The 10,802-nt window shown below is 36.6% G+C and overlaps 1 protein-coding gene across 1 annotated transcript in view; it reads right to left on the bottom strand.

The window, feature by feature from the left end:
* LOC109225295 (NADP-dependent malic enzyme, chloroplastic) overlaps window positions 1–4,339 on the bottom strand; it is an 8,064-nt gene extending 3,725 nt beyond the window's left edge. The window contains exons 1-10 of the mRNA XM_019389915.1: window positions 4,131–4,339; window positions 3,487–3,761; window positions 2,483–2,603; window positions 2,325–2,399; window positions 1,927–2,078; window positions 1,729–1,834; window positions 1,488–1,553; window positions 382–477; window positions 208–279; window positions 41–124 (exon numbers count right to left, since the gene is read on the bottom strand). Coding sequence (XP_019245460.1) covers window positions 41–124; window positions 208–279; window positions 382–477; window positions 1,488–1,553; window positions 1,729–1,834; window positions 1,927–2,078; window positions 2,325–2,399; window positions 2,483–2,603; window positions 3,487–3,761; window positions 4,131–4,160 — 1,077 coding nt within the window. The 5' untranslated portion in view covers window positions 4,161–4,339. The remainder of the gene's footprint in view (window positions 1–40; window positions 125–207; window positions 280–381; window positions 478–1,487; window positions 1,554–1,728; window positions 1,835–1,926; window positions 2,079–2,324; window positions 2,400–2,482; window positions 2,604–3,486; window positions 3,762–4,130) is intronic.

The following is a 10,802-nucleotide window of genomic DNA, read 5'->3' as shown; positions in this document are numbered from 1 at the left end:
AAAAAAAGAAAAATGACAAATTTATGAGTCCTTGACTTACCTGTATGTCATCATTGAAAACAAGGTGGCTAGTTCCGTACTTTGCAAGGAGGTCAAATGCATTATGATTTGCAAAGTCTTCAAACTAGAGATGTGGATAAACAAAGTTAGATTATCAATTAAAATATTTAATTGCACATATCTGCAACTATGCCAGAGAACGTCTACCTGAATGAGCACTTTCTCCCCATAATTCTGCTTGACAGCATACATAAATTCATCAAAAAGTTCGGCATATTCCTGAATATGGAAAAGATGATTAAACAAAGTACATTAAGCAAATACTCCATCTTCTATAGAATGTAGTGCAAAGTGAGCATGATCAAATATAAATTTCTGAACCTGTCCTCTAGCTCTTCTTTGCCTGAGTCCAATGTAAAATTCATCGTTCAACAAATCCTCGTTGTTTGTACCCACATCAATGGTAATGGGCAAGCACTGAAAAGAACGAGAGGATAGTCAAGCTTTCAATTGATCTAATCTGATAGGCAGACAAGGCAAAGAGCGACCAGATAAGATTATGTGACTGATAAACCTTGTACTCCCACCGTCTCAATGAATGGCAGAATTTGGAGTATGAGGGTCCTTAATGTTTTTGATATAAAATTCACATTTTCAGAAACTAGATCAACAGTATTATAAATTACAATTTTTGTTGTTAGAAATATTTAGATACTTTTTGTGTGCCTACATCACACCCCCTCGGGTGCGGCCATTCACCGGAACCTGCGTGAATGCGCGATGCTTTGTGACTGTGCTGCCCTTTCGAAGTGTCTCTTTGGCTGGGTGGTTAAGGTGTGTGCCTGCCAAGTACATGGGGTTTCCCTGCGAGAGTTCAAATCTCTCAGGCTTGTGTTCCTCTTTTGTAGGGGAGCCTTGGAGCAACAGTAAAGTTGTCTCCGTATGACCTGCAGTTCACGGGTTTGAGCCGTGGAATGAACCACTAATGTTGTGTTAGAATAGGCTGCTTACATCACGCCCCCTTGGGGACGGTCCTTCCCCAGATCCTACATGAACGCGAGATACTTTGTGTTCTAGACTTTTCTTTGTTGTCGAAGAAAAAAATTGTTGACTCTCCAAATAGTAAGTGTCCCACAAATTGGGACATAGGAAATACATGATTTTTAAGCACCATGTGCACATAGCATATACAGCGGAGTGCTATTACAGTGTGCTATGTGAGGTGACGATAACAAAACGATACGAAGCCGCTCAGACTATAAAGTTAAAACATCCATTTTCAAATTGCAGGTTCATTTGTCAAACATCAATTGAGAGGAGTTCACAACCTTAAACAACTAACCCCATAATACGAGTGTATGGCAAGGTGTTGGCGGATAGAGTGATAAAGTGAATTATCCAAACTCCATATAAGTACAATAGTATTTGTGAAATAAAGGTATCATCTCAATTCCAACTACTGTTACATCTATCCTACAGAAACTTACAGCTGATGGACGAATGCCTCCCAGAGCAGTGTATAAAGAGAGCTTGCCTACTGGAATCCCCATTCCCTGGTAAGACATAAATATTGTTATAATATGTTTTCAATGTCAGAGAAATACATTTGCAGTATACATGGAAAATAATTTATAGGTTCTGAAAAGAACTGGATTAGTTAAACAGACAGGATTTTTTTGTCCCTAAAAATGGCTTTAGGAATTTCAAAAAAGTGAATACGCATTATACCTGGCAACCAAGGTCACCAAGGCCCAGAATTCGTTCTCCATCAGTAACAACAATAACTTGAATTTTCCTCTCAGGCCAATTTTTTAATACCTCGTTAATTTTGCCTCTGCAAAAGGTTAGCACAGAATAGTTTAACAAGAAATAAAAGGTCTCAAGCCATTAATTTGAGAAGCTATCTAGTGAATTTCTATCGCTTACTTTTCTTTCAAGCTGATAAAAAGACCTTGAGGACGCCTGAAGATGCTGCCATATTTCTGGCATGCTTCACCTACAGTTGGAGTGTAAACTATAGGAAGCAGCTCCTCAACATTGTCCATAAGAAGCTTGTAGTAAAGCCTTTCATTCATCTCCTACACAAATGCATACAACAACAAACAAGAGTATTACGAAGCCATCCATACACGTGCAGAAGGATGTCTGGAGTTGAGCTGAACAAACAAATGGTTTACATGTCTCAATGTCATCACACTTCAAAGATTATTGTACCCTAATCATCTGTGTTCTCCACAACTTAGTAGTATAACTTAAAGGAGCCGATGCAAGAACAGCATAATTGCAGAAAGTATTTAGAGCCGCAAAATCATTTGTTTGACTACCTGAATATCCATCATGGCTATGTATCTTTGCAGTGGTACCTCATACTGACGGAGATTGTTCATCATTTTCTTGACCTGTCACAAGGGGTGGCACAACAATGTTGTTAAAAGAAAGGAGACACAGAAACCATAGGACTGCAAAATGCAGTATACACAACCTGAAGGTCATGGTTAACAACGACCGGAGGAAGAAGACCACGCAAGTAGTGGGAATCTCTCTCTTTCTCACTGAAAGCAAGCCCTTTGTTGTAGTGCGGATTACGCAACAATGAGTAACCACTGCAAGCAAAAGAACAGAGTATTTCAATGAATAAGTGCCATTAGCTCTTAAGACTAATAATACCAAAAACGGTTACATAAAAAAAATTATTAATTTTTTCCTCACCAATAGATTTTAATTTACCAATAAAAGAACAGAAGAAAATGGCAAGTGCCGTTATTGAATGACAAAAATCCAAAGATCATGCAAATGTGTACAAAGATTTTTAAGCCTAGTTGGATTAAAGCTCAAAATTTTTAAGATCATAGTAGAAGTGCCTCTAAAACTAGACAACCCCTAATATGTATTGGAATGAAATGGGTTCAAATATAACAGAATGTACAGAGAATTTATATGGACAGCCATTCAGTTTCAGATTGACACATAGTTGATTGATTGATTCAAGTAATTAAAAAGGATATTTAAGCAAATAGCCAGCCGAATTCACTGTTTACTTTTCCTATAGATTAAACACTAAGTATACACGGTTATACATATACAGTCAAACCTCTCTATAGCAGCCTCGTCTGTTCCGACAATTTTTGGCTGCTATAGTAAAGTGTTGTTATAGATAACTTGTATTATAACATTACATGAAAAAATGGTACCAAAGAAAATTTGGATGTTATAGTGAAGTTTTGTTATAAAGGATGGCTGTTACAAGGAGGTTTGACTGTATTATAGATGGATCTCACATACAGTATACATCCTCCGATATTTTAGCTTTTTAAAGTAACAGTACGATACAATACAATAGGTAAAAACCATTCAAACAAGCTGTTAAGCGGGTGGGTGAACGGCTATTTAGGTTGATTCTTCTAATTAAAAACACATCCAAATCCTGAGTTGATAACCAAAGCATAGTAATTATCGAAACATAATCAAAAGATGTAATGTTATCACCTAGCAACAGAGAGGGTCCAAGGGGTGATGGACTGATCTTCAGTGGCACTATCCTCACCATAAACATCACCAACTCCACCTGTCACAGTAGATTTAATTTCCTTCTCTACCGGCGCAGCAGCACTTTCCTTCATAGAATTCTCCACCAAAACACTCACATTTCTGTCTCCTGGTTTACCATTTGAATTCACAGCTGCTACTACTACCATAGGACCTGAAGCTCCTCTTCTGCTTGACTGAGTCACACATCTTGAAACCCCAGATAGCGAATTGTTCTGCAAAATAATAAACTTTATTATATAACCTGATCTTGGTTTTTTTTCTCTATGGCAACTCAAAATTTGTCCAAAGAACAAATTTTTAGCTCAATTATAAATATGGGATTTAACATAGAAAAATGGGTCTGGTCTAAATCAATCCGAATCAAGAACTGTTCATGAACCAAGCAAAACATATATCCATAGAATTTTCTTAAGTTAAAATATATGAAAATGGGTATGGTCCAAACAATCTAAAATCACGAATTATCCAGTAACGAAGACTAGTTTTTTTTTTTTTTTTTTTTTTTGTGGAGAAAAGAAGATGAGTGTCTATGACTATGGAGAAGAAATCTGAGGTGAAATCAGAATCTGAGTTAATATTACCGTAAAACTGCTTCCATTCAAGGAGAACATGGTGACAAAAGTATAAAGATAAGAGTCTTTTTGTTTAGCTGTGAAATGAAGTGAGGATTGAGAAAAGAAAGAAGAGAGAGTGAGGGGTTTTTCTTATGGATCTGCTCTCTCTCTCTCTCTCTTCTTCTTCTTCCTCTCTCTCTCTCTCTCCTAATACTTTGTCTTCGCAAGTCTGCAATTTATCAGGACATTTGTAGCTGAACCAACATGGACATTTGCGACCCTCCAATTTTTCACTGTAACAGAGTAACATTTTGTTCCTTTCATGCCCTTTTCTTTTCTTTCTTTATTACGTGTTTATTTGTGAGTGTTATATTTGGTCTTAAATATTATCGCCCAAGATTGGTTAGACCATAGGGAAAAGGGTCAAAAATTCTTCTACTATACAAAAATACCATTTATATCAGTTGTTATACTTTTGGTATATTATAAAATTGATGAAAAAAATACTCCTCTTCTACTATAATAGTACCTTTCTACCTGGCCTGACATTTCACAGAGGCGGGCGCCACATGACATGCTATCTCGTTACTTTTTCCACCATAGAAGGGCATTTTTGAAGTGTTTTTATTGCGAGTAACAAAATAATAAAGTGTTACTTGCAATAAAATTTTATATTTCTGTTTACCCTATCGGTCATCAGCTTTTTGGTCTAAAATTTTGAACGAAAATGTTACTCAAGAATACTTTTATTCTATTTTTGAAATTTTCAAAATATTATATTATTTTTGTTAACTCTTTTAAATAATGAATTATTTAGGTTAAAACTTCTCATATTATCCTTCTTGCTTTTTAAATTTTTTTCTCTTCTTATTGCATTTGTAGATAAGTATACTAGTACTTTGTAGGCTGGTGCTTTGGTGATGCCGGGATGGTAATGAACTGAGTGAGTATTATATTTTCCTAAGTTTCTATATTTTTAAAAAAAAAAATATATCTAGTTATTTAATCATACTTGCAATCAATACATGACATTAAAATTGTATTGTAATTATATTGTGGTAAACAAACACATCTTTATTTGTGTCATTTATTTTATACTCCACTACTTTATTTATATTTCAGTTGCTTTTTCTATATAACAAAAAGCTCACCATACATAAATTTTCATGAAAAATGGAATAAAATGTTGGTTATAGTCTGTCCAACATAAAAAATGAAGTTTAACATTTATTAAGTTTGAGTCAGTAGAATACCTTTTCCAATATAGTGCACCTACAAATATACAACATGTTAAAATGAGCTTTTCTTTAAGCCAACAACGACTGAAAATGTGACTATTCGGAAATTTTTTAATTAATGTGGTACCTAATTATAACATTACAACTACTCCCGCCTGTATCATCCTTAATAGACTTTTGGTAATTTTAATTTGTAAATTAGGTTTTTTCTCTCTCACACATATATATCGTAATTAGCACTGATTAACTGGACAAGAAGAATAAATTCAAAAAGGAAATACTCCTAATAATTTCTTTTTATTTTTCTAAAATATTAAATATTATGAAGTAATTTTGTTAAAATGACTAGTTTTTGAAATCTCGAAGCGAATAGTAAAATAAATTTATTTCTTTTTATGTCCTAATTTAGGTAATACTCTTTTCTTTTTAATCAGTAAAAAAAAAAAAAAAATTTGTACTGAATTTCTCGTACGATGACTGACGATACAAGGTAGGTCCTAGATGTCATGGTTAGAGCAAACACTAGGAGAAGAATGGTTGAGAAAATAAGAAAGTAAAGATGGATGCTAATGATGCTGACAAGGATCTGTTTGTGCACCCCCTGTGGGAACTAACATATGAACTGTCAAAATTTTGCCATAAGATTTTGTGATTTGCTGCTAATAAACTAGGAAGTTTTCGATGTGAGAAATACTCTTTATATAATATGTGAAATTGTCTTTTTCTTTGAGTTATGCTTCTACTCAATTGTCATCTTAGTTACACGTTCGACCACTTGCCCCAACGTCGATGTAAAGTCATGTCTCTTTTCTCATTCCTTTAAAAAGACAAAAGGGAATATAAAATTTTGATATGATGAAATGCATTGGATATTCATGTCAACTTATACTAAATTTTTTTGTAATTAAATTTTTATATATATCAGGGAAAAAGTATTAACAAATTGAGACAGAACCCTCACAAAACTTTACTGTACTTCCCTTCCCTCCCTATACATTCTTTCTACAACCCTTCTAATAGTCACTAACTACTACATCGGATAGTAGTCCAATCTGTTCAGTATTTTCTCTATTTTCCTGTTGCTTCGACAATGCACTTCTTGTATAATTAATTTGCTAAGTGTCTCACAATTCCTCGACTTGGCTTGAAAGAGTCTTGCATTACTCTCCTGCCACACAAAATACATGCAGCCTGCTAGCACAACTTTGAACAATTCAGCTTTTGCGCTTCTGTTTCTAGCCCAGTTCTCTGCCCAAAGTAATTCCTCAAACCAGCCATAGATGTTCCTGTAGATACCTTGCTAGTTGATCAGTCTTTTCCATAGTACAACAGCATATTGACATTCAAAGAATAGATGTTGAACGGATTCATTTGCATGTGAAAATAAAGGACATAGTTGATCATTATGAATGCCCCATTTTGGCAACCTATCCTTTGTGTATAGCCTACCATGAGCCACCAATATTAGCGTGAATATCCACTTAGGACAACCTACATTGTCGCATACCAACTTCCTCCAACTCACTTTGTTGAAGTCTCCTCGTAGTTTTTATGGCATATGTGTTTGATGGTGCAAGGTTGCATCTGCATTAGACTTTTGTAGGTGTAGCCTGCCTTCTCAAAGTTCTCTTTGGAGTATAGAATCTTCCTCATAATCCATGAAGCTTGGTTAGGTTGCACCTCCCATACATGCACCCATTGGATCCATAATTTATTCTTCTCCTTGCATAGGTTCCATAGCTGCTTGTTGATGGCTGCTTTGTTCCATAGGGCTATGTCTATTACATTGAAACCACCTGCTGACTTAGGCTGACAGACTTTCTCCCAAGCTAGGCGAGCTTTCTTTGAAATAGTGTTACTCTCTGTCCATAAAAAAACTCCTGCAAATTGCCTCTACCATTCTGGTAATCTTTTTTGGTAGCATGAAGATTTGAGCCCAGAAAATTTGAATGAAAAATAGGACACTTTTGATGAGTTGCAGTCTCCCTGCATATGATAATAATTTGGCTGTCCAGGATGTGATTCTATCTACTAATTTTTCAATTAGAGGTTGGCCCGAGTTATTGACACTCTTTTAAAGCTTAAAGGTACTCCAAGATATCTCACTGGCATCTCCCCTCTTGGAATGCCAAGGAACTCTAATATTTCTTTTTGAATATCTTGTGAAACACCACCAAAGAAGATGGAACTTTTCTTCTTATTAATTTCCAGTCCTGATGCTTTTGAGTAATCCAGGAAACACTTGTATAGCAGCTGAACTAGAATTGTATCTCCTCTGCAAAATAACAAAAGGTCATCTGCAAATCCAAGTTGCATGATCTGCATCTTTGCACATTTGGGATGAAAGTTGAAGTCCGGGATAAAGTGCAATGCCTTCAATCTTCTGTTGAGGTACTCCATTGCTAGTACAAATAGGAAAGGGGATAGGGGATCCCCTTGTCTAAGCCCTTTCCTAGCCTCAAATGGTTGATTTGGTGAACCATTTAAGATGATGGTGTAAATAACACTTTGTACACAAGTTTATCCATTTCACAAATTTCTCTGGAAATGCTAAGGCACGTAATACTTGTTCAAGAAAAGGCCATTCAAGTGAGTCATATGCCTTCTGCATGTCCAGCGTCATCATGCATCTTGGTGACACCCCTTTTCTCCCATACCCTTTTACTAGCCTATGACTCGGTATGATATTATCAATAATAACTCTACCAGGAACAAAAGTAGATTGAGTCTTATCTATTAAATCATCCATAACTCCTTGTAGTCGACTAGTGAGAACCTTTGAAATGATTTTGTAGATTGTAGTGCAGTAGGAAATAGGTCTATACTTCTTTTTGGTAGCAGGGTTCCTGACTTTGGGTATTAGAGTTATTGGGGTACAATTAACTGGTTTGAACATCTGTGATGATTGAAAGAAATACAGTACAGCTTGTGTTACCTCCTCCCCTATGATATTCCATGATTTCTTGAAGAAGACTGCATTGAGTCCATCTATACCTTGTAGAGCTTTCCATACCTCTTGCCTTGTAACAGGTAGTATCAATTGAAGTTGTTGTTCTCTATTGAGAATTGCCTCTCTTTGCATTACATTTGGATCTATTGCTGGGATTGCATGAGCATTTGACCCTTGCAACTATTTATAGTAGCCAAGTACTTCAACCTCTATTTCCTCCTCCATGTGTACCTGAACCCCTAGATTAGTAGTGAGACTACGGATTCCATTTAAAGTGTTCTTGTTCTTCATATGTGCAAAGAAATATGCAGAATTAGAATCTCCCAACTTCAGCCATTGCACCCTTGACATTTGCCTTTAGATGTTTTCTTTAATCAGTATCCACTTCTCTAGGTTACTTTTCAGTTCCTTTTCTTTCTCGACTAATTCTTTATTCATCTTTCTACAGCTAGTTTTCTCCTGCACTTCCTGTAGTTCCCTTCTGATTTCATTGATTCTGCCATCAACACCTTTGTATTGTTGTGTGTTAAGGATGTTAATGACTTGTTTAACTCTCTTGAGTTTGTTCCACACTCCTTGTAGGTTTTCAGTATCTCCAGTTGTACTCCATGTTTATTCCCCTTCTAGTAGGAATTGGGGATAATCAGCCAGGCAGTTAAAAAACCTAAACAAACTAGCTTTCTTCCTCTGCATTTGTGAGATCATCAGCTTAAGGGGGGAATGGTCAGAGAAAGATGGTTTTACGATCAGTGTATACAGATTAAGCATTGTCATCATCCAGTTTGTGTTAACTATTCCCCTGTCTATCCTGCTATAAGTATGATTATTTGTCCATGTATAGTCTCTACCAACAGTAGGTAATTCGTTCATGCTAGTGTCATTCATGAATTCCTTGAAATCTTTTGTTTCCATATCTTGTATTACAGTACCATGTCGTCTATCTTGACTATTAAGTACTGAATTGAAATCTCCCATTTCCATCCATGGTCTCTATTGCATACTGTTTATTTGCCTCCATTTTTGCCACATACTCAACCTATCTTTAATAGTATGCAAGCCATGTACTACAGTAAATCCAAATGATACCAATCTTCAGTGAGTTCTGACTTGTCCTTGTATGTACTGGCAATCCATGTCAATTAGTTCAAAATCAAAAAGTCTTGGATCCCAAAGAATCCATATTCTGCTTTTATTGTTGTTGCTGAAGTTTGATATCCACTGCCATCCTGGGGCAATTTTGCTGATAGTACTTGTCACGACCCAAACTGGAGGGCCATGACTAGCACCCGGCCATACTTACCGAGCACCAACATACATTTTATCTAACCTTCTTTATTATCTTTTAGGGCTGACGAGATCAATATAAATGGTAGACATGGGTCGTGGACAACCAACAATAAAATATGATGGCATGAACATACATAACATGGGATGACTGGACAATCAAGAAACTATATATAAAGTACGAGCTACCACGCTACCATGAGAGACTATACAACAAAAACCAGCCGACAAGGCCTACCAAACTATACATGAGTCGACACCTGTTTATGAGCCTCTAAAGGAACATAAGTGTTGCAACATAGCCGGAACAGGGCCCCGACATACCCATAATATCTATAACAAAAATACATACCAAGACCAAGGCAAGTCCGAAGAAGGGATCTCGCCAATCACCGCTGAATTGGACAGCCTACTATGGTGGGGGAGCTACGCCTGCCTGTCTATCAGGACCTGCAGCACGACATGCAGCGTCCACACATAAAAGGACGTCAGTACGAATAAAGTACTGAGTATGTAAGGCAGGGAACCATAAGTACGAATAGTAATGTAAGCAGGGATAGAGAATAAACAACCTGTAACATTTGGGTACCTCTAAGGGCTACTGACATGAAATGCGTGATACATATGTATATATACATAAACTTTTAAAACATACGCCTCTGTGGGCATCATCATCATCTTATCGTACCCGGCCGTAATAGGCTCGGTAAAAACGTACCCGGCCACGTGGAGCTCGGTAAAACCCAACTGATCAGTGGTTGCACAATAGGTGCCATACCCGGCCGACTATAGCGCGGCTCGGTAGAGTAAAATAGATACATATATATAATGCATGCTCGACTCATGGACTCACGTTCTAAACCTTTCGGAGTGACGTAAGGTCGGTATCCTCTGTACACGTTATTAGGACTAACTCTTCACCATGAACCTTATAAGAATTAGGAAGTACCAATAACATTGATAACGTAAGAATAAAAGAAGCAACATCAACATCAATCGTTCCATAAGAGGGGAAACAATATAAGTACTGCTAGCTTCTAAGAGTAGAGTATCTTTGGAAGCTCGTTCATTACATTATGTACAATCGGAGTCGTGCAAAAGAAGGAAAGGGATAGCCTCACATACCTTGTATATACTGCCCCAATCTCAAGCTATGCAATTTTCACGACTCCTTAGTCTACAATAAGAGAAATGATACTATAGTTATCATTCAAGCGTCATAACTAT

The sequence above is a fragment of the Nicotiana attenuata genome, chromosome 1 (genome assembly GCF_001879085.1).
Source record: "Nicotiana attenuata strain UT chromosome 1, NIATTr2, whole genome shotgun sequence".
Taxonomy (NCBI): Eukaryota; Viridiplantae; Streptophyta; class Magnoliopsida; order Solanales; family Solanaceae; genus Nicotiana; species Nicotiana attenuata.
The sequence above is the reverse complement of the archived record's forward strand: the minus strand, read 5'-3'. Positions and strand labels throughout refer to the sequence as shown.